The 23902-nt window shown below is 36.7% G+C and overlaps 2 protein-coding genes across 2 annotated transcripts in view; one reads left to right on the top strand and one right to left on the bottom strand.

The window, feature by feature from the left end:
- Window positions 1–11015, top strand: part of LOC107096674 (factor XIIa inhibitor-like) — a 12075-nt gene extending 1060 nt beyond the window's left edge. The window contains exons 3-11 of the mRNA XM_015393435.1: window positions 1089–1197; window positions 1318–1482; window positions 4037–4336; window positions 4482–4697; window positions 6102–6245; window positions 6357–6560; window positions 6645–6784; window positions 10269–10491; window positions 10640–11015. Of these exons, the coding sequence (XP_015248921.1) occupies window positions 1089–1197; window positions 1318–1482; window positions 4037–4336; window positions 4482–4697; window positions 6102–6245; window positions 6357–6560; window positions 6645–6784; window positions 10269–10491; window positions 10640–10887 (1749 nt within the window). The 3' untranslated portion in view covers window positions 10888–11015. The remainder of the gene's footprint in view (window positions 1–1088; window positions 1198–1317; window positions 1483–4036; window positions 4337–4481; window positions 4698–6101; window positions 6246–6356; window positions 6561–6644; window positions 6785–10268; window positions 10492–10639) is intronic.
- Window positions 11016–15203: 4188 nt separating this feature from the next.
- The window catches only part of LOC107096667 (double C2-like domain-containing protein beta), a 39264-nt gene continuing 30565 nt past the window's right edge, over window positions 15204–23902 (bottom strand). The window contains exons 5-7 of the mRNA XM_015393429.1: window positions 22883–22964; window positions 22561–22657; window positions 15204–15836 (exon numbers count right to left, since the gene is read on the bottom strand). Coding sequence (XP_015248915.1) covers window positions 15697–15836; window positions 22561–22657; window positions 22883–22964 — 319 coding nt within the window. The 3' untranslated portion in view covers window positions 15204–15696. The remainder of the gene's footprint in view (window positions 15837–22560; window positions 22658–22882; window positions 22965–23902) is intronic.

Raw genomic sequence — 23902 nt, 5'->3', positions numbered from 1 at the left:
AGTGGGAGAACTTGCACTATTGGTGGCTGACTAAATACTTTTTTGCCCCACTGTATATTGTATAAATACTGCACAGTAAGGTATTTTATTTGTTTACCGTATTTTCTTAACTCTGTCCCTAATTCTAATGTTTTTTATATACTTTTCTAAGGTCCACATTGTACTGTAACAATATAATTTTGCTATAAGTTTTTGCTGCTGCTGTAACACCACAATTTGCCCATTGTGGGACTAATGGGGTTTTCTATTCTATTCTATTCTATTCTATTCTATTCTATTCTATTCTATTCTGTATTTTTTGTGGCAGGCTTCAAACAGAAATCCTAAATTCTGCGTTGCATTTTATGTAGGAAATCAGATTTAAGGGGCAAAGTACTAACATTTGGAATGTCTTTTCAAACATACCCTTTTCTGTTCTCTTCAAAAAACGATTTCATTTATTTGTGTTGATTCCGTTATATGAAGTCCCAACTGAAACATTGAGGTTTATGGTTGTTAATTGACAGAGTGGGGAAATGTTTTTACAGGGTTTTTGGCAACCAGTAAAAAAAAATTATTATGCCAATTATACAAGAACTGATAAATGATGTAAAAACATTTTATGACAACAAGTAATAAATGAAGGTCTCATTCTTATATAAAATCATGAATTAACATATCTTTGCAAATTTCTAACTAAATGGTTCTTACAACTGTTCCAACACTGCACAGAATTAATAAATGAGTATGAGAATTATGCCGTGCATTATGCCTATCTGGGGAGCAAAATACAGAAACATTGCAAAACAAGTAATTTATCTTTCATACCCCAGTTAACAGGAGAAAATAAAATGATTTTAGTAATGCAAAGCCAATAACATAACATAATGTGTTTTTTTGCAAGGAAATCGTGCTTTAATTTTTCTATGTTTAAAAATGTTTTGTTTTCTGTTTTCAGGGATTTATTTATAATAGTACAGCAATACAGTTTATTGAAGGGATGTGAACACTTCAGCAAGGATGTGCAGCAATTGTGGTCTTAGATCTGCTAAATGAGTTATTTGTTTTTTTTTATTTGCATAATTTAACAGTTTATTTCTTTGCTTCAGCTCGCAGCATGCATGAGTATCCGGACTCCAAAAGGTTCCACAGTGGAGCTACCCTGTTATTCATCTGAAAATGACATCACAGGCGCAAACATCACCTGGACATTTAATGGTGTTATTGTTATTTCTGTTTGTAAGAATTAATAGAAAATACAGCAAATATTCAGCACCTAATGCTCATATATTATTCAACTTGTTTTTTTGACTTGTGTGTGTGTGGGTGCCATTTCAGGACAAAGCATAGGTGCTTCTCCTCAGTCAGACGGCTCAGCTAAAGTTGTGAAGAATGACTTTTACGTCTCCATATCTCCTGTGACTGCTGCCAGCCAGGGAGAGTATGTGTGTCTGGCAGTGTTGGAACAAGGGATGGTGACTACAACGTACAGCCTCACAGTTGGTGAGACTTCTTTACCAAGCCTACACAGACAGACATATTGTTGGAAGTGCTGGTAAAGCTATTTTATTAGCTGTAAAACAAATTCATTTCTGACACAATACCTTAATCTCACATTTTAAGTTGATCCAACTGTTGTTTTATCTGGATTACATTTCATTCAATGTGTAAAAAACAGACTCTGACTGAATCAATGATGACACAATTATTAAGACCTATGAAGAACTTTGTTTCATAGGAGTTACACTTATTTAAATGCCCCTAAACACAGCTATTAATAAAAAATATATATCTACAAAGCTAACTGTTAGAGAATCATAGCAAAATGTAACATCCTGGGATCCCAAGGTCTTCATAATAATGTTTATATGCTATTTTATCCACATGTCAGATTATTTATTTGAGGTGCCATCAATCCTCTTCCGCTTATCCGGGGTCGGGTTGCGGGGGTAGCAGCTTCCATAGGGAGGCCCAGACAACCAACCCCCCCCCCCCTACAATTCTTCTGACAAAGACTTAAAGAGACAGGACTGATTTTTTAAAAATGATTCTGCCACCTGTGGGAATAACAGAACTGCAGCACCCTTCTGCTCATTCTCATAGCTTGAACAAGTCTTTTTGGTTTTGTTTTTTTATTACTTTTTTCAACTCACCTTACAATGAGTTGCATTCGTTCACCAAGATGAGCTGGATGCCAGTCGCTTCAGAGTCCCCGCAAAATCCATCTTAAATATAACCCTTGATTGTTTGCTAAATGCATGGACGTACATGACATCAGCAGATATAGCACGGGAATTTCCAACTCAATGTACATTCAGGGAAAATGGACCACAGGCTTGTAGATGCATCTGTGCTGAAATTAGATGCCAGTTTGCTAATCAAACAATGTTTTATCATAAATGGTCAAATAATTTTAAAGGTATTTTTCAATAAAAACATTGAAAATTTTTCTTTTTAGTTGGATTTGCAAAAGATAAAAAATAAAAATGTAGAAAAGGACATCATGCCGACTGTTGAGTTCACTTGAGGATACATAATGCTGTGGGGCATTTACTCTTTCAAAGGCCCTGAAACCCGTTTAGAGTGCCTGCCATCATGCAGAAAAGTGTTCCGCATACTTCTTGAGATTCAGTGCTTGGAGTTAAACTGTATGAATTGGGGGAAGAAATTATATGTATTTTTAAGGGGTTGCTAGTGTGTTGTATTGTTGTTTCTGTGGTCGCAGGCTGAAATGTTTAGGAACGTATGGTATATGAGGATATAAGTCATTGTCTCTAAATTTTGTCCAGTGTTGCGTTTGCACCAGATGTGACAGGAGGACACACACTTTACAAAAAGTTAAACTTTTTTTGTTGTCAGTCAACACAATATATATATATATTTTCCAGTATTCTTATAAATCATCAAGCGTGGTAATGAAGATGGTGGTAGTTTTAAACAGCCTGTGGATTTTGGTTATGCAACTCTCTGCTGAATGTCATTGTTCGTCCAGTCTATTGTTTTTAGACCATGCACAATGACTTTAACCAAAGGAAGTGGAGCTTGCAGCTCTTCAGCAGATCTCTGGGTTCCTTGTTGACCTCCAGGATGAGTTGTCAATGAGCTTTTGGTGTTAAAGATCAGCAGGTCGGCCACTCTTCTGAGGGTTCATCGTTCTTCCATGTTTTCTCTATTTGTTGCAGATGGCTCTCACTTTGCTTTACTGTAGTCCACAGAGGTTTCAAGTAACAAAGTATAAAAACTTCCTTAACTTACTTAAGAAGAAATTTTGGCTATTTACTGGAGTAATAATTTATTTCTCTACTTTCTATTCCTTAAATTCTAAAAATAGACTCGTTAATTATTTTCATTTTTAACTAATTTTGGTTATGGCCTGTTGGTATACATAAAAAGTCACAATATTTTGTTTCATCCAGAGAATTTATATCCTTGTGGTTGGCCTCACTGCTGCACCAACTTGTTGTTCGCCACATACCAAAATAACTTTTTTTTTTCCGAGATGATGCAAAGTTAAATTTGCGTCTGTTACAATTAGTTATAAAACTATGAAACTAAGGAAATTATCACCTAGAATTGTTGAAAACTGTTGCTTTATAGGCTAGTGCAGTAAAACAATTAAGAATCTTTTCGTAATATTTTTCCTGCATTCATTTTACTTTTATTCTTATACTTTTATACTATAGTTAGAAAAATGCTGCTTTTACACTTTTACTTGACTGGAAAGCTTAATTTGATAATGAACTCAACATACTAAAAGAAAAGCAGTCTATTGCAGTACATTTTAGGTTTAACAAGGGGAACATAAGTACTTTTTTTGATAGGAATACATTGGATTGGATCGATTTCTTCACTTTGTATCAAGTCATTATTCTAAAAAAAATTAATTTTTATTTAGATGATCCATTATCTGTTTAATGATTTAAAATATGATAGTGTAAAAAGTGTAAACAAAAACCGTTAAAATAGTCAAATAATATTACACATTACTGTAGATAATGAAATGTATAAATCCTATAAAAACTGATGGATATGTTTTTATTTTGCATTTTGCTTCCAGAATCCTTACTGACGACCGTCAAGATTCAAGAGAACTCTGATGTGCTCCTCCCATGCTACCTACCACCTTCCAGTGGGGTCATTTCTAATGCACTGTGGTTCAAGGAGAGCAGCGTTGGTAAAAGAAAGAGACTACAAACAGAAGAGGAAAGTGGAACACAAGAAAAAATTGAACTGATTTCACCAAATGAACTGGATCAAACCATCATGGTCAGAAACATTAAAATGGAGGATGCTGGACTTTACATCTGTGAATCTGCTGATGGGCAAAGGTTGATCTCTATACAGCTGGAAGTTGAAGGTATTTTAATAAATCTCCTCCATAAACTCTGACTGCATAATGAGAACCATTTTTTATTCAGATAAAAGATGTTATAGTTAATTTTATATGAAATCATATCACAATAATGATGGTGCACTTTTTTAAAAATGTAACTTTTTTTCAGCTCCTCCCACTTCTCTTCCAATCTCATGCCAAGACCATGTGGAAGAGCTGGAGCCCTGCTTGGATGAGAACAGTCGCACAGATGAACCCATATTGCGGGAATCTTTGACAGAGTTTGCAATGAAACTCTATTCCTACATAACACAAGATAATCCCTCAAAAAACACGCTCTTCTCTCCAATCAGCATCAGTGCCATACTCTCCCACCTGTTATTAGGTACAAAAGCCAATTACAGACATTTTTGACAAGTATCATTCAAAAAATGTGCATAGAGGCAAAATTGGGCCTGGCCCTTTTGTTTTTATTTAGATTGTTTATTAAGCTTAGGTAGAATTATTCAGTTTCCTTTATTTTAGATTGTAAATTAATTAAAAAATAATTAGACACAAAACTGCTAATAATAGGCTAATAATGATCCTTCTTATTTTATTAGTTTGTAGGATTAAAGTGTACTGTTTGAAATGCAAAAACAGGAAGTCATCAGCACATTGTGCTTCATAAATAAAAGTCATCTTTGCATTACTTAAATAATTAAGTCTTTCCTCCATCAATCTCTCCATCCATCCATTCATGTCTTTTTTTATATATATATATTTCTATAGCAAGCATCAGCTGCTCAACAAACAAAATACAAATACTTTGTTACATTACTTAAGTAGAAATTTGGCTTTCTATGCTTTGCTGGAGTAATATTTTTTTAGACCACGTTTTACTTATACTCCTTTTTTTTTATTATCTCTAATTTCTGCACCTTACATTTAAAAAAATATGCTCGTTAGTTTTGTTTCATATAAGCTTCTTTTCATTATGACCTGTTAGTATTTAAAACAAATAAAAACCATCAAAATTATTTGTTTCATCAAGACAATTAATTTCCCTGTGGTTGGACTCAATGCTTCACCAACTCATTCTTTGCAAAATAAATCGTTTTTCAAGATGATGCAAAGTTAAATTTGACTCTGTTGCCATTCGTTTTAAAACTAAGAAAAATAATTTTAAGAGAGTTATCATCCACAATTGTAGAAAAAATTTTCCTTTAATACAGTAGTGCAGTAAAGGTGCTGTTGTTAACTTAGTTAATTTGACTACTATTACTTTTATACTTAAAGCAGTTTTAAAAGTGTTACTTTTACACTTTTACTGGAGTAGAAAGTTTAAGTTTATACTCTAAACATTAATACTTTTGACACCTCTGGTAGGCAAATAAATTACACAAAACCAGTGGTGTTCATGACAGGTGACACGACCCCCTAGTGGATTAGGGAGGTACTGCAGGGAGTTTGGGATTTTTCTTTTTTATTAGTTAATTTGTTTTATTTTCAAGTAAATCAGATATAGTTATATTTATCATGTTTTCTAAATGAGACGATAATACTAAATACAACTAAAATACTAAATGTTTGCTTCATAACTGCAGAGTTATTCTTGATTTATTTAGGCAGAAATTAGTTCTAAAATCCTTTTCTCCTAACAGGTTAAATCTTTGATTACTGTCTGATGGTAATATGCTTTACTAGCATCCCTCAACAGGGGAAAACCATTTTCTTTTTATTTAAATGACAGATATTTTATGTAGCTCTCTTTATTTTTTCACTAACCTGTTTTTCTTTGACTCCACAGGTGCAAGTGGTAAAACCCGCAAAGCTATTGAAAGAGCTATCTGTGTGCCCCATGACTTCAACTGCATTCACTTCCAGATGAAAAAGCAGAAAGAGAAGATGGGGGAGTCCTTGCAGATGGCTTCCCAGATCTACTATAACTCACGTACCCGAGTGTTTTAAGCATGAACATGTTTTCCATTTCTTGTATCTGTTGGTCTATTGCAGAGAATGGCTTTTAATTCATTGTATTTTTCTTCATTCCATTTTTTCTCAGAAATGAATCTGAGTGAGTCTTTCAGCAGACTATCTGTACAGTACTATGGAGCAAAACCTACAAAACTGCTGGAGTCCAGTGAGGAAAACACACACATGATCAACAGCTGGGTGGCAAACATGACCAATAACAGGATCAGAAATTTAATCAATGAAGTCTCACCCAGCGCCCAACTGATCCTTCTCAATGCAGTGTCATTTAGTGGTTAGTGAAGTATCTCTGTCTGTGCAAAAAAGCTTGAAGCTCATGTGAACATATTCACTTGTAATCTGTGTTCCTATGTTGCAGGCCAGTGGAAGTTTATGTTTAGTGAGAAACCAAAAAAAGGATATTTCATAAAACATAATGGGGATATGTCAAGGGTGGCTCTTCTCCACCATTCAAAGTACATGGCGGCTACGTCGTATGTTGTTGAGCTAAAGGCACAGGTAAGAAGCAGCACTTTTAATCCAGTTTGGATTAGCATGGCCAGCAGCCTGTTCCAGCAGCTAAGGTGTTAGATGTGGAGAACACTTTGCAGCAAAGTATTAACAGAACCAACATCCAAGAATAATAATTTAGTCATTTGATTTTGTACCATTGCAAAAACCTGAAGAACCCAGAAAAATGCTATGTCTACTTAGTTTACCACCTTACCTTGATAGATGTCAAATTACGTTAGATGGTAGATGATGATAGATGTTAAAACTATTACCAACATAAACCTAACAAGGGTATACCTGCTAAATATGTCAGGTTTTGTCATTGCCAGAGGCCATGTTGAAGTCTAAATGGTTTAAACTCCACTGGCCTGAGTCTGCTCCACATAGATATATTGTTTTTTGAACAGTCATGCAATTGGCTCATAACTCATTCATACCACAAGCTATGTGCGTTAATATCTTTGAATAAAACAATGAATATGCAGTATCTAATTGGTTGCAGATCATTCCCTGTGAGAATAACAAGTTGCACACAGGTACACAATTGGCACTGCTACGGACCAGACCAGAAGCAATCTATAAACATATGAATGTTTCAGTTTTTCTAAATCTTGTGTGAAAATGTAAATGTTGCATTTCTGATCTTTTTGGGCATTTGTCGATCTTCTGTGCTCTTTAATGTTTTTTTGTGTGTATTTTTAAAACCACACGTGTGCATTTATCAATCCTAACGATGCATATTTCAATGTAATGGGAACCTATTGTCTTTATTGGAATTCCTTCAGTTTCAGATAAATACTGTGGATGGGAGCCTAGTGTTATAGACCTCAAGTGCCAACATTTATGTGCTGTCATTAATGCCCTCTGCTGGCCAACCTACCTTCACAGTCTTTACCTGTTAGCTGCTGATGGTTCATAGTATTGAATTCCCACAACAGAGCTGTTTTATCAGTCTTTACTTGAGTTTGACTGGTTCAGCTATATCTTATTTTACTCTGAGACAAAAAAAAGGACTGCAACGCAGCCGTTACTGTCACACACGAAAAATCATGACATTTCTGAAACTGAAGCTTTTACAACATAAAGTATCTAAAACATCTAAAGAACTGAAGCAGAATATCAGTCATGAGCAAAATGCAGGGGTCATTCATATCTACCAGTCTGGAAAAGGTTACAAATCTATATCAACAACCTCCGCAAGATACCACAAACCCCTGTGGGAGGTCCAAAAGCTAAAGTACTACCAACCTCATGTTGCACAGTTAATATCAGAGCTTGTGATAAGAAAGACTCACGGCCATTTATGGGGGACAATCAGCAAACTGGGGAAAAGTTTTTGTTAATTGACAGGATTAAAAAAGTAAAATGAATGTTTTGATACATCTGACACAGCGTTTCAGAAGACTATAATTATATAATTAATCTGGGTTTCACTGTCGTTGTGTCCTTGGGCAAGACACTTCACCTGCATTGCCTACCGATAGTGGGACTGGTGGGGCCAGTGTACTGCAGCCTCCCTTCTGTCAGTGAGCCCCAGGGCAGATGTGGCTGTTCAATTCAATTCAGTTTATTTCTAAAGCACCGATTCACAACACATGTTCTCTCAAGGCACTTTACAGTTCACCAGATTATACAGTCAAATTGATTGAAAGTGTTCTATAAAAGGGAACCAGTCGATTGCATCGACTCATTGACTCAAATGCAATCCCTCACACTAAGCATGCTTGTAGCGACAGTGGAGAGGAAAACTCCCTTTTTACAGGAAGAAACCTCCAGCAGAACCAGGCTCTGTGTGAGCGGCCATCTGCAGAGGCCGACTGGGGTTCAAGGAGACAGAAGCAGAGATACAAAAAGCAGCTGTAAAAGGCACCCCGGTACAGGAAACACACAGCCAGGCAGACGAGCTCCGTGCCAACTCCCATGTCGGAGGATGAAGAGAGCACACCAAGCTAGTCACAGTCAGAGAAACAGGACTACACTTGAAAAACAGGCAGATCTTGAAAATCTATAAACAAAGGTGTTGATGGCAGCAGCACAGCTGATATTTCTCTCCAGGATGGAGTCACAACCAAACAGGAACGGACCAGATGAAGCTACTGTGAGAAAAAGCAGAGAGAGCATACCGTAAGAGATTGAACTAACAGATTCTGCAGCGCTGGAGAATAGAGATAGAATTAAGCAGTATGATGAAAAGGGATCCCTATGTCCTCCAGAACTCTAAACCTATAGCAGCATAACTATAGAGATAGCTCAGGATAACCTGAGCCACTTTAAATATAAGCTTTATCAAAAAGGAAAGTTTTAAGCCTACCCTTAAAAGTAGACAGGGTGTCTGCACCACAGACTAAAACTGGTAGTTAGTTCCACAGGAGCGAAGCCTGATAACTAAAAGATCTGCCTCCCATTCTACTTTTAGAAATTCTAGGAACCACTAGCAAACCTGCACATTGAGAGCCAAGTGCTCTGTTAGGAACATAAGGAACAATCATATTTCTGATATAAGATGGAGCTTGGCCATTTATGGTTTTATATGTGAGAAGGAGAATTTTAAATTCTTTAACAAGAAGCCAATGAAAAGAAGCTACTATAGGAGAAATATGATCTCTCGTTTTAATTTTCATCATCAACTCTGGCTGCAGAATTTTGCATGGACTAGTTTGCAATGCATGGACTAGTTTCTCAGCATCACCCCTGGACAGGATATTTCTAATTTTTGCAATATTTCACAGATGAAAGAGGGAAATTCTAGAAACCTCTTTGATATGGGATTTAAATGACAGGTCCAATACAATGTATTTCAGCTTCATCAGTGTGTGCGTGAATGGGTGAATGAATGTGTAAAGCACCTTGGTGAAGTCCTCTGACTTGAAAAAGTGCTTTATATGTACAGGCCTGCATTACCCAGTCTCAAAAATTCTCCTGATAGAGAATTTCCAGCTATAACTTTAAGATCTTATTTTCAGAGGGATTTGATTTTTATGTTGGGTTAGTTTGGTTTGAGGTAACTTGCTCCTCTGAAGAATGGAATTTGAAAACAGGGTTTTGTTTTTAGTCAGATCATCTTTGTCTGATGTTGAAATCTGAATCATAATGTGAAACATTTAATTGTAAAATAAAATTAGAAAAATTAAGTTTGGAAAAGCATTCATTTAATTTAAATTTGAAAAAATGCTGTCTTACATCTAAACAACCTGAAAACAAAATTGAACAGATCCCTGCAAAGAGATTTATTGATCTCAAAATGCAGCTAGAAGGTGTTTGTAGTTGTTTATATTGGCTAAATAAGTTATTTTTTTATAATGTGAAGCTAAATACCCAACACTAGAGACATATGGATATTTTATTTATTTAATTTAAGGCTGATAAGGGTCAGCTCTTGCTTTGACCCTGTTTGTTATTTCTGATGTTAATCTGCACTTCTATCATGTTTTACGTAAATTTGCCATCACAATGTCAGAAAGGACTTGACAGATTTTTATTTTGTGCACAGGTGGCAAGGTTTGCTCTCTCAGGTGACAACAGTCTCTACATCCTGCTGCCAAATGCCAACACACTGTCTGCCCTGCAGCAGGTAGAGGAGAGGATGACAGACGTGAATATACGTCTGATGATAAACCAGCTACAAACAGTCTCTCCTCAGACCACAGAGGTCTCACTGCCCCAAATCAAGCTGGATGTGGAGACAAACATGAACAACCTCATCAAGAAATTAGGTTTGCTTATCTTCAAATTTCCTTTCATTGGTCTGCCATCTCATTTTTATTTTAGCCATAGTTAGACTATTAGAAGAAAATGTTACTTCTTCTGCTCGTTGATCTGTCTGTAAGTGATCCTACTTTTACTCCCTCTGCCTCTAACCAGGCTTGTCATCCCTTTTTGAGGGAGCAAGGCTGTGTGGCCTTTCCTCAAACAGTGATCTCGTTCTGGACGAGGCCAAACACAAAGCCTTCATGGCCCTGACCGAACGAGGAGTTGAGGCTAGTGCCGCTAGCAGCTTAGCGTTCTCTCGCTCCTTCCCTACCTTCAATGCCCTCCGGCCTTTCATCATGCTGGTGTGGAGCGACCGTGCTGACGTGCCACTCTTCATCGGTCGAGTGATGGAGGTATAGGAAGAAGAAGAGGAGTGAGGAAAACTGACAGAAAACAAATGATAAATGGAATATGCTTGTCAAAGAGTTAAAAGTCAATCAATGACATTAGCGTCAGTTTTGTCATGTTTCCCTGAAACATGATTCAGTTCAACGTGCATTTATGTTTTATGCTGTGCACTCAAGACAAATAAATGGAAATTACAGATAAAATAATCACTGCCGGACTTATGTTTTCTCCTTTTATAGTTATGACTAGGTTATAAAATATATCATACAAGATTTTGATTTTGCTGGAAAACTATTTCTACTATAGTTGATTTCAACAGCCTTATGAGACCCAAGCAATATTTAATATAGACCCGTTGTTTCAAATAATAACTAACTTTTTCATCAACAAATATTTTAGACAAAAACTTTTAAGTGAGATTAGATTAATTTAGATACATTTTGGTCTTGTGAAAAAGGGAAAAGGAACTCTAGAGGTTTTATAGAAGTTTTCCTGCTCTGCTGCCGCAACTGTATTTGTTTTTGCCCTTTTCGGTAAGAAAGTTATAAACATTGAGATTATTTTGAATGGGCCATATTAAATTTTTAGCAAAAAGAAGCCCCACTGTAGATCTGAGCTAAAAGCTGCCCCAATATCTGTTAAAATACTGTGGGTAGAACTTTTTCCGTGCAGCATGTCCGCGCAATAGGTGCACAAGAATTTTGCTAGTGACATAAGCAACAATAGACGGGACTTTTTTGCGGGTTTGAGAGATGAACTTCTCAAATAGTTTGAGTTTATCTTGCCACCTTTAGAACAGGAAAAAAGATTATTCTTTTGTTGAGTATACATAGTGGCCTTGATGGAGCAACTAAATATAGGAAAAATCTTTTTACACACCTGGCAATGGTATGGACATGGGGAAGAAAAGGCATTATATTTAACCTTTTAACTTGTGCAATGCTGTTTAAAATGGCAGGAAGTGCATGGATCAATCTAAAAACAAGTAGCATTGATATCTGACAAGATTGTATAGCAAAATGAAGACCTTTTACAAAATGACTGAAGCAACAACAGCTTAGATAAATATGGAAAAAAGATCTGAGAAAATCCAAAAGTAGCTCATGTTGAGCGCATTGTAAAGGTAAGAGTTCTAACATTATACCCCTAGCTAATGGGGCCTTTCAAAAGGCCTGAGAATCTATATTTCTCTTCTTTTGGAGAATTTTTCATTTTTAATGTAAAGAAAATGTACCTGAAATTAGATTGTTTAAAATAATAAAAACATGTATAATTTTAAATTAGATTGTAGAAGCTTTACATCTTCCACTATCTGTGCTTATACACTTCTGTGGCACACTGGCTTCTACTTCCATCTATGATGGTTTTACCCATAATTAAAGAGGCTTATGATGCCTGTTTTGGTTTTCAGTCCTCTAGGAGGAACTAATCTGGGTTTATATCAAATGAAGGTATGAAAAAATTTATCTAGAGCAGAAATGACACTGACAAAACAGTTGCAAATGTTAAACTGATCCTTTAAAGAGTTAAAAAAAAAGCTAAGGCTCATGTGACACTTGAAGACAGAAGCCCACCACAACAGTTTCATTTTATTTTGCAGTAGTTACACAAACCCAACACAGGATGGCAGCCATACTGTGGGATTGACAATGACATTAAACACACAGAGACTCCACATCTCATCCTCATCAGCCCTCCTGCATAATAACCACCGATTTCAACTCAAGGAAGACAAGTGTTAAAGTCTGAGACAGTAAAGGATTTTTTTTTTAAAGCAAACTCTCGCTTTGTTGAGCACAGCAACCGAGCAAAAATTACCCTGAATAAGCTTTTTTCACAAACAGAAAACACTGCATGGATTGCACAGACTGTAAACACATCAGTATTCAAAAAGATCAGCCAGAGTTGCACTCTATTATGCAAGCTGATGGTAATTGCTAAACATGCAGCTGTATTGCAGATACATGATTACATAAGCAAAGCGGGGGGTCAATAGACAGGAGCCTGAAAATTCTGCAACTGTAAACAACCAAGCAAGAGATCTCTCAAAATAAGCAACCATCCGGCTAGAAACATGAACTCCATTTGATCTCTATTACCCAGTCTCGAAGTAAACAAAGTGTGGAGTATTCCCAGAAATAACATAATCTGTCTGTTTGGGTTGATTATCTTACTGCTGCCGTGCTGGGACGGTTAAACGTGCATAGAGAAAAATACACAACAAACCCGCCAGATTTGCCTAATCCATTTCCAAAAGTTATTAAAGATGTAATTGAATATTTGGTTAAGCCTCCTTGATCTTCATAATACCCAAGCCCTTGTTGAGGTTGAACACGATTTAATAGTAAAGGGACCCCAAGGTTGTTGAAGGACAGGACAGGATATGAGCAGCTGGATTGATTATCAGTTGGAAATATCCCCAAGGCAACTGACTGACAGGGCTTTTTAAAATGTTTATGCATTATCGAAGATTTCATGACAGAAGCAACGGTTCACATTTGATATCTTCATAGTTTCAGACAATGAAAAAACACATTTTATGTGGAGATTTGTTTTTAGCAAGCCACATACCATAAGTGTATGGAGGTATGTGGGAAACGCTTCATAACATTTAAGATTTAAGGTTTCACTCATATTATTATGGATATTAAACAAATATAGAGATGGCATCCAAATTAAACAGTGTTGTGTATATTTCTTTAATTAGCAGTTGGCAATAATATAGAAATTATTGAAATCAAAAGACGATCCTGAGCATGGCGAAAGCAGAGTAATAATATATCAACAATTAGGTTTTTAAATAATTGATATATTTAAGATAATTTAAACCTGAATCAAAATAGAAGGAGGAAAAAGCATTGCAATGTAGAAAAGAGAGAGAAAAAGGAAGCTATCAACATTGCTATGCTATCAAAAGTGCAGAGGGAATGAAAAGTCAGCCTGAATGTGTTTTTATAAAACCTACTGGATGTTTGCTAAACACCTACATACCACTAAAACCATCTATTACCAAATCTATATTAAGTAAACAAGATGTAAAAACACGGCAAAAAAATCCTGGCAAAATATAGGGGTTAGTGTCATAGGCTTAAAATTTCAAATGAAATCCTATTTGGTACCACGATTTCACTGTTTTAAAGTATTCATGCAAAAATGTGACAATAAGTTGCATTGTTTGAAACATTTTTTTTTTAAAATTTCACCCAACCAGATAATTGTTTCTGGAGAAAAGTGTTATTTCTGTATTAGTAGCCCCCTTTTTGCTTTATCCTGTATGTGTATATATATATATATATATATATATATATATATATATATATATATATATATATATATATATATATATGTGTGTATATAAGTATATATATGGTATATGTATATATGTGTGTATATAAGTCTGCACTTCAGCCAACTGTGCTGATAATCTTAGTAGGCTGTGAGGTGTCTGACAGACAAGGATTTTCTGTCTCTCTTACCCAGAGGATCAATGCATCTATGATTCAGGCAAATGTCTATAAAAGAATGGCATGCAAAAGGGAGTTAAAAGATTTTTTTCAGGCTCCAGGCTGCTTTTTTTTTTAAACCGAAATCAAACAGCCAGACCAAATCTGATCACTTTTTATGAATAAAACACTTTGCCGTGCTAAAAAATTTTTGCACCAGCACTGTATTTTATTAGAGCAGAACCAGAATCACTGACATGCTGTATCTTTTCTTTACACCGTCTAAAATTTGTTTCAGTGGTTCTGTAACAACTTAAAATATGCAAGCAAAGCATCCAAAAGCAAAATAGAAGGTCTGCTTCTTATAAAAAAAAATAAGAGCATTATCATATTGTGGGGTTTTCTCAGGCTAGAAGACTGTCTGGTTCACACAACAGCTTTTTGTAATTATTCTGCACCCAAGGGGTTTTCACAACACCAAGGCCTTAGGTGGTTACAGAGGATTTCTCCATTGAATGAACCATTGTTGCCTTACGTCAATATTTCTTCACACCTCGGTGCTCCTGAAGTCGAATGGAAACATTCTGAATGGGGGCATGAGGAGAATACAGACAGACTCATATTGGACATACAGAAAATGTAGGCACTCGTATCAAAACTCCCACACACACATACATAAACATTCACACACACACATAAAATGCAGACACATTACTGCCTGACACATAGGTGCTAAAACACCACTGCCATAGACAAATAACGAAAAAGACGCAACACTGAAGGTAAAGGTACAAATCCACCGAATGGATCATTTTGTGCTTTACATCATAATAATATGGTGTCTTGTTTTGCATCAGATCGACAGCAACTACTTCAAATAAGAGATTTTTTTTTTAGCAGCATCCTGTAACTCCTGGAACTATGTACCATATAAGAAGTCACAAAAATGTACAAATATTTGGGCACTTTAACGGGATGAGCCTCCGATCTGTTGGTTAGATGTCAATTTCGATGAAGATGTTTCAGCTTCTACGATACGGTGAGATCTGAGCACATTTTCTAGTGTAATGTTTTGGTACGGCAACACTTCAACAAAGACATCGTCACAATTTTGTTTACCTAGAAAAATAAACAGATTCAGATCATACCTTGTCACCATCACTGAGATTAGTATGAATATATACTAATTCGTTGTGCCTCAATTAGTGGCAACACATGACAATTTAGATTTGTATCCTTGTTATTATTGCATCTTTTCTTCTTTGTTTAGGTTAATCGCTGCTGCTTTTGTTGGACTCTGTCAACCATCGCTTGGGTAAGACAAACGCATCTGTGCTTGTGTGGTGTGCCTTTGTCTGTGGGAATGTCTTGGGGAGTCTAGTCCGGCTTGTCGCTGCTTGGGGCTCCCTGCTGCGTGAGCGTGTGCCAGTATTCCACTTTCTTTCCTTTGTTTTTCAGACACTCGAACCAGTGTCTGAGTCTCTGTCCCGTCGCATTGATGCCCAGCTCCACTCCGCCTGCACACACACGGGGACACAGGGTTATGATGGATGTGCAGAACTAACAGAGACTGCCCGTTTTAGTATGAACAAGTTTAAATGGCTAATTTGCATATATTTCATTTTTATTTATTTATTTATTTATTCTTTCCTTTTTTTTACTTATTTTTATTTATTTATTAATAAATTTATTTATTTATTTTCTTTTTAACAAGTATTGTTTTGCCCAACCTTAATAATGGCATGTATAACGTCCAGACTTTTTATTTTTTTTTAATAAATATATCAGTGTCGGTTCTAGGCTTGGGGGCCAGTGTTTTATAATTGTGGCAGAGGCACTGTGACAACAGAAGTACTGCCCTGGATAAGTCCACTATCAAATAAAGGAGTTAGAAGGACCGAACAGTATCAGACCTCAGGTTTTGTCTTTATAGTTTTTTTTTTAAACAGATACCATTTAGATGGACCTAAATTCTATCACATACAAAAGGGCTGGACTGTCAGAGCTACTGAAAGCAGGTGTAGATTTGGGCTATCGAGCAGGTGAACAGGAAAAATGACACTATAAATATGGTACTTCTGTTCCCAGTCAATATCAGATTCTTACACTTTGATTCCACCAAACCGCATACAGGTGGCAGCCAACAAGCAATTGCACCTATGCATGCGTTTTATTTGCTGGGAAAGCAGATATTTCTTTGCTTCGTTTACTGAGGAAGCAATTCAAACTTGTCAACCTCTTTTCACTATTTATCATTTTGGTGCTTTGAAACCTAAGGAGCCCAGAAGCTCGGTTAAATAGTCCAGTGAGTAGTGGCAGCGTTTACATCGTGTATGTGCCTCATGAAATTGCACCTTGAAAAGGTTGACAGGTTTTCTGAAATATATGCCCTTCTTTACAGTAAATGTATGAAAAACAGAGGGGTATTGGAGCATGAGTGCTCATGATGATCCAAGCTCATTACCACAGCAAAGAGTAATTGGTAACTTCCTAATGTAATCCCCTCATTCCTGGTTTATATGTTTTTTTGTCACTGGTTTATATTTTATTTCACAGAACAAGGCATTTTGAAGCTCCTTATGACCTAAACAGTGTTTCTACTATGTAAGCTGCAGTACAAATTTTATATTTTCCTGTATATTAGTAACTATTTGTCACCACTGAAATCTTAATGAATTATAATGATTAAAAATGTTACCATCATCTATGTCAAACACATTCTGTCAGTGCTACATACAGTAAAGTGGATGTTACAAGAACAAGCTCAGTCACAGAGGAGCTGCTGCTGTGTGCCAGTGAAGACTGATGGTTGGAAATTATTCTGCATACTTAACAACTTTCTTTACACATAGCTAATTTGTCTTTTAGGAACACAAACTGAACATGGTCTCTTGTTGTATTCGGAAATTGCTGTCATTGTACAATATGTCTTTGCTTCAGATAGTGCCAATACAGCAAATATTGTAATATTTACAGTCTCTTCAATGAAACAGGGGCTCCCTGATAGTATTACAGGAATTTATAAATAAAAAAACAAAATGAAATTTACTCAAGCTGAATTTTAGTTTGGGATCTTTGACTTTATAGGGTTATCTGTGTAAGCAGTTTTTTTATGTAAGCAGAAATATCAATTTTTAATTGAGAATTAGACCATCATGAAGTGTGTGGCAGTAAAGCTGAATGTGCTGACAATAAAATCACACAAATCCTCAATGGAAATCACATGTATTAAATGGTGTAGGCCTGATTTGGGAGTCATACACAAAATTAAAGGGAAACTACAGCCTGATCAAATTTTTATGTAATATCCTTAAACAGGTTAAAATGAGTATTGTGTGTGACCTCCCTGCAATGGCTGGTCATGCTCCTGATGAGGTGTAGGATAGTCTCCTGAGGGATCTCCTCCACACCTGCACTAAAGCATCCGCCAACTCCTGGACAGTCACCATTACTGACCCACTGCTAAACCTGAAGGATGTTGCAGGCAGCAGACCACTCTCCACTGTGTCTCTAGACTCTGTCATGTTTGACACATGTGCTCAATTTGAACCTGCTTTCGTCCATGAAGGGCACAGGGTGCCAGTGGCGAATTTGCTAATCACAGAGCAAAACCCCCAGATGTGGAAGTCGGGCCCTCATACAATCCTTTCCAACTGTTTGGTAAGGCACACACACATTTGTTGTATGCTGGATGTAATTTTGCAGGGCTCTGGCAGTGCTCCTCCTGTTCCTCCTTGCACAAAGGCAGATGTAGCCTGGGTTATTGTCCTGACCCCTCCTCCACGTCTACTACTGGTACTGTACTGTCTCCTGGTAGCACCTCCAACCCCAGGACACTACGATGTTGGACACAGCTTCTTGGCACAGACCAAAGAACATATAGACCAAAGAACATATTAAAAGATTGAGCTATCCAATTTCACGCCTGTAATCAATATAGAGCTATAAGCTATATAATATATTTTATTATTGTTCTTTTTGACAGATCCTTCAAAAAATGTCATGAATCATTTCTTTTTTCATTAATCATTACATTTTTGTTATTTAGATTGCGATTAGTGAACTGCTATTGCTGTTGCCCTTTTAAACACTTTAAAGGTGTTTAAAGGTTAGACTCTATGTCTGTCTTCTCAAATATCGCCACATTATGCTCCAGAAACATGGCCAGACTTGAAAGCTGAAATGGAGGGGACAAAACAGCACTTCAAAATCCAACGGATGAAGCTATCGAGGCTCCATGCATGATTAATACAGTATACATGTACTGTTTGTCAGCATTCATGGTAATGAACTGAAAGTGAGACACTCTTATTGAAGCTGAAATAGATGTAAGCTAAGACTCAAGACGAAAAAAAAAACAGGCTCAGAGAAACTGAAGCGCAGCTGGAGAATTAGATGAAAGATAACTCTAGATAAAACACCATCCTGATGAGTATAGAGCAGGGAGATGCAGGCAGTTGTTACACCGAGGTTATTACAAAGCTCTGCCTGCACAGCCATGGGAAGAGCTGCAGGTTAAAAAAAAAAGGCTTTTGGGAATTTCGACTTTCAACGGAGCTTTGGAAAATGACAGCCATGAGAAAACAAGGTTTGATTGATGATCTGTGACAGATCTTATTGCTGCCAAGATACTCCTGCAGGAACCATAGAAGCAGCCTCTAAGCGTCATATAGTTCACAGTCCAGAACCAGTTTCCATTGAATAACAACACTTGCTGCCCCCACATCGATTAGGTGTTTTCCCACCCTGCAAGGTGCTACAGACAGATAAATGGTTAGCCATACTGACACTGCTTGCAGGAAAAAGAAGAGATATGTATCCAAGGAAGAGGAAACGATCCAGATACAGATAACAGTAATGCACAGTAATTAAAAGCATCTTAAAACCTCATGTCCTCACATATTTTACTTAAAATAATTTTTTCCTTCACATATTTTCCGCCTAGGATTCAAACAAGGATTCAAACAAGGATTCAAACAATCTAAAGGATAGAGCTGAAGGCTTTGGTCTTTCTGTGTTTGATGCAAGATGTTTCATATCATTCATGGAGAGCAGCAGAATAGTGATAATAAAGAAACTCAACCAGCTATTAAATAGGACACTACATGCTCTACATACACTTCTCTGGTGGATTTTGTGAATAAGGTTTTATTATTTATTTTTTAATCGAAGAACATTATTAAACAACCTTAAACATCCTCTTCATCAGACAGACCGCTGTAGAACTTCAGCGTGTTCAGTCAGAGGCTTCTCCTTAGCAGCTGTAAGACAGGCTGCCATTTGAGATCCTTCCTGCCTAGTTATCAATATCTACAACTTGATGTGCTTATAGTATTTGTTACAACAATATTTAACTTTCCCTAAGTATTATTTAAGTAATTCTGAACTGAACTGACTATAAAAGATGAATAACTTTCTTGCTGCAATTTGAATTATGTAAGGATACATAGGCCCTTAATGTTTGACTTGATTAAAACTTGCAGAAAAGAAACACTTCCTTCAAACTCATTAATCACTCATATAAGGGGCTTCCCTGCTGCACAACAAATCCAGAGAGAGAACTAAATGAATAGCCTAACAAAACAGAGACCCTTTAATTCTATTTAAAAGCAAGAGTTTCCAGTTGGGCTTCAAGTTTTTCCTCCAAGTTTTACTCTCAAACCTATTCAAGGGTTAGTTATAAAACAGACCAAGTAAACACACACATCCACTGCATACCTCACTCCCTGTGCATGGGTGGGTTCTCTCCGGGTACTAACCCTAACCCTAACCCTTCCTCATACAGCCCAAAAACATGACTCTCATGCTACGTTCAGACCGCACAATGCTGAAGCAGCAGAAGCAGCTGCTTTATAAACAAAGGCAATGTTTGACGCACATTAAGGCACATGAAAAGGTCTTGCAGCGTGTTTTGAGCAGCAGGAGTGGCGTCTGATGCTCTTCACAAGCAGCACCTGCTGGAGTTGGTAAAATTTAACTGTTTATGCTCAACGCCGCATCAACCAATTAGAGAAGCTGATCTGGGAGCTGGCAGGGAGCAAGACACAATACTGCCTATGCAGAGTGCTATTATTACTCCCCTGAAACAGTTTATTAATGCCTAAATTCACTTAAAATATCGAAATCTGCCGGCACAATATTTCAGCTTTTATTATTCTGGCGCCTATAGTTTGGATTACGTACGTGAAAGCTGCTAACATCTCCTTCCAGCCACCACAAACACTAGTGGAAAACCAGTAAGAGGCGACTGGGCCAGAGGCTGCTTTTGAAGGAGATTTCCAGGGACAATGCACCGCCGATGTATGCGGGTTTAGTGCTGGTCCGACAGCGAAATAATATTTAGAGGCAGTATCGTAATCTTGGTAAACTGACTGCAAAGACTTTCAGGTAGACTTTCTCACCTAAAAATATATTAAAACTACTTTTTACCCACTGATCACAGCAAATATAGCAAAGCCCCTTTCCGCCATTTAACGCAGGAGCAGCAAAAGCATCAGATACATCTGGACACCCTTTAGTGGATGTCTGAACTTAATGTGGACAAGCATCAAAAATGAAACAGATGGTGAGTTTTTGCTGCTTCCAGGGATTGCGGTCAGAACGTAGCATTAGGCTGATTGACTTATCTAAATTCTCCTTTGGTGTGTGTGTGCGTGAATCACACACACACCATATATATATATATATATATATATATATATATATATATATATATATATATATATATAAATTGCTGTTACTTCAACTGCTGTGTTGAAGTATCTTTTGGATCAATCTCTGCTTTCACTTATATTCGCCCCTTTTTTCTGGTGAGCCTACATATTTTCTGTCAGAATTGTAGGAAAGAAAGATTTACTGTAGATAAAATCTCAACATTTACAGCTTTTTATCCACCTTGCATGATAACGCATTTATTTTTTCTTTGTGTCAAATATACTATTTGAAATTATGACCCAGAAGGTTATGTTTACTTTTAACAGATCATAAAACGTCACTCCTCAAGGCAGTCCTCCTCTCCTCTGGAGGACTTTATGCAAGACATAATGTTTTCTTTAAAAGAAAATGGTCTCATATCTTAGCCTAAATCTTCCACAGGAGATTATTTTGGCATGCAGAAAAACCAACCAGATATAACTTTAATTACTTTGAGGTTTCACATCGGAAGCAATGGGTGCTGTGGTCTGCTTTCAAACTGCCACTGTGTTCATTTGCAGCTCATTGGCACAGGTGGTTGTTGCAGTAATTGAACACAGCTGATGTCTTTTTCCTATCTGGAAGCGCCATGAATGAAATTTTTATTTATTACGGAGAAAGTTATAGTTTCAAAAATGTTGCTCTTGTTCTTTGCATTCTTTTAAAATCAGATGCTAATTAAATTATGTGATGTTGTATTTTTTACCTATGCTAAACCTTTCTATAATGAGATCATTTTGATCCCTTTTCACCTGTTATGATGCTTAAACCTCAACTCTTATTTAGTTCTGTTTTGTCCTGTGCATAGGCACACTGCGTTTCCCATTGCTCTCAGGCTAACTGCCCCTGCTACAGTGGGAGTAGTGCTGCTCTCTTTAACAACCTTGAATCTATACTTTATTTTGTCTTGGTGCTTTTCTTCACTTAGCCCTAATTAACGGAACAAGCAAGCTGCTGTCATGAAAGCAGTTATGGGAAGTGATGTATGCTGCATTGATGGCCTTTACCCCTCGCAGAGTTGTAACTCAGTGGCCTTTTCCAAACACACATTTGACACCAACCCACACCCGTACCGTAAACAATTCCCACTGATATAAGAGACAAATGAGTTAAAGTAAAATGGGTTGATATGAAGGCCTTTCAGTTATAATGTAATGGTGATTTATTGTCAATACATTTTCCAGCACTAATAGCTCCAACGCTGACTTATTGCTACAGGCCAACATTTTTAGCAGCCTGATTAAGCTGTAAGCTTCTGATTGGCTAGATTTATGGCAAATAAGGATCCAGAGACATTCATCCAGCTTTTTGATTTCTCATCTTCATTTCCTTTTCCTCTTAGATTTTCTCACTCCCCATTCAATTGCTCCCTCAAGCCTCATAATTATCCCTCATATCTCCTCAATTTTTAATCCCTCTTTATACCTACTCTTGGCCTGGTTTTAAAGGTTTTAAAGTTTTTTTTACAGATGCTCTGCTTTCATCTAAACATAGTCATAGTCTTTGCTGCCGCTGCAGATTTTCCCTTTGAATGGTCTTAATGCTTACCTATGAAGTCATTGCTCATTCCCAAGTCATAGTCCCACACAGAGATCTCCAGGGTTTTCTTTGCCAGCTGGTCCAAGGTTACTTCATATGAAAATTCCTGTGCAGGTGGCATGCATGAAAGAGGATTCAAATCAGTGACTAGGAAACATAAAATAAAAGAAGCTTATTTTAGCAAATTTTTGTTAAAAACTTGTAAGACTGATGCTAAGAGAAAAGAGGTTTTATAAGCAATGCTCTTGCTGTATGCTGCAGATTGCCCAGAGCTCAGCGGGGAAATCAAGAGTAGACAGGTGTGCATTTTACATCAAGAGGGAAACATTACCTCATTAAATTCAGGATTGAGAGTCTTTTTCTTCACCGAGGTCTTGTACTTTGACTTTTTCCCCATATCTGGCTGTAAGATGCTAAAACAAAGACAGAACAAAGAAAAATATTAAATTCAGTTCCGTCTTACATTAATTTATTTAAAAAAAAAAAGGCTCTACATTAATTTCAAATTAATAAAAGAGAAATCAATTTAACATATTTTATGTTGGAAATGTAAAAAAAAAACAAAAAACTGCATCACATTGTGTTCTCCTGCCTCGTTCTTATATTACTAGTAATTCAGCCTATGCCGCTTGTTATAGAGCAGATTACCAAACATGGTATAACATTAACAAAATTGCATCTGATTTCAAATTCTACATTAATTTATTAAGAGATTTATAGTTGTTTACTGAAAATAGAAAGCCTTACAGGAAAACAATGCTAACATAACATTATGCAACACTGAAAAGCTAAATTACTCAAATAAAAAAGTATTTTAGGACCTTTAACTGTAATGGATTGTTGCAGCTCATCAGTATTGGAAGTAAATGATGGTGCTCAGGTTGCTAGAATGCACTTAATGACAATATTGTCTGGTGTGCATAAAAATCAATTTGCATATAAATAAGAGAAATAAAATACATATATGCAGAGAAATTTTAATTCATTCGGATCTAGGTTGAGTTATTTGAGTGTTCCCTTATTTTGTTTTTAACAGTATACTTAATTCAACAATGTTCCACGCTGAAATGAGACACATGGAAAGTTGACGACTTCATCACATTGTACTCAAGTTTATGTGCGACTCTAAGTGGCCCCTAAGGTACAGACTGCATGAATATAACACTACATTGCAAGTAGTAGAAAGTAGCTGAAGTAGAAAATGACGTTTTCTCTCTATATCTTCAATACCACAAGAGTAACAGTTATTTCTCACCAAGAGCTTTTCGCAATCTTTTGATCATTGAGAAAGGCTAAATGACCATAGAGAGAGGGGAAGAGAGAGAGAGAGAGAGAGGAAAGGAAATTAAAG

The sequence above is a fragment of the Cyprinodon variegatus genome, unplaced genomic scaffold (assembly GCF_000732505.1).
Source record: "Cyprinodon variegatus isolate N-32 unplaced genomic scaffold, C_variegatus-1.0 Scaffold641, whole genome shotgun sequence".
NCBI classification, from domain to species: domain Eukaryota; kingdom Metazoa; phylum Chordata; class Actinopteri; order Cyprinodontiformes; family Cyprinodontidae; genus Cyprinodon; species Cyprinodon variegatus.
The sequence above is the reverse complement of the archived record's forward strand: the minus strand, read 5'-3'. Positions and strand labels throughout refer to the sequence as shown.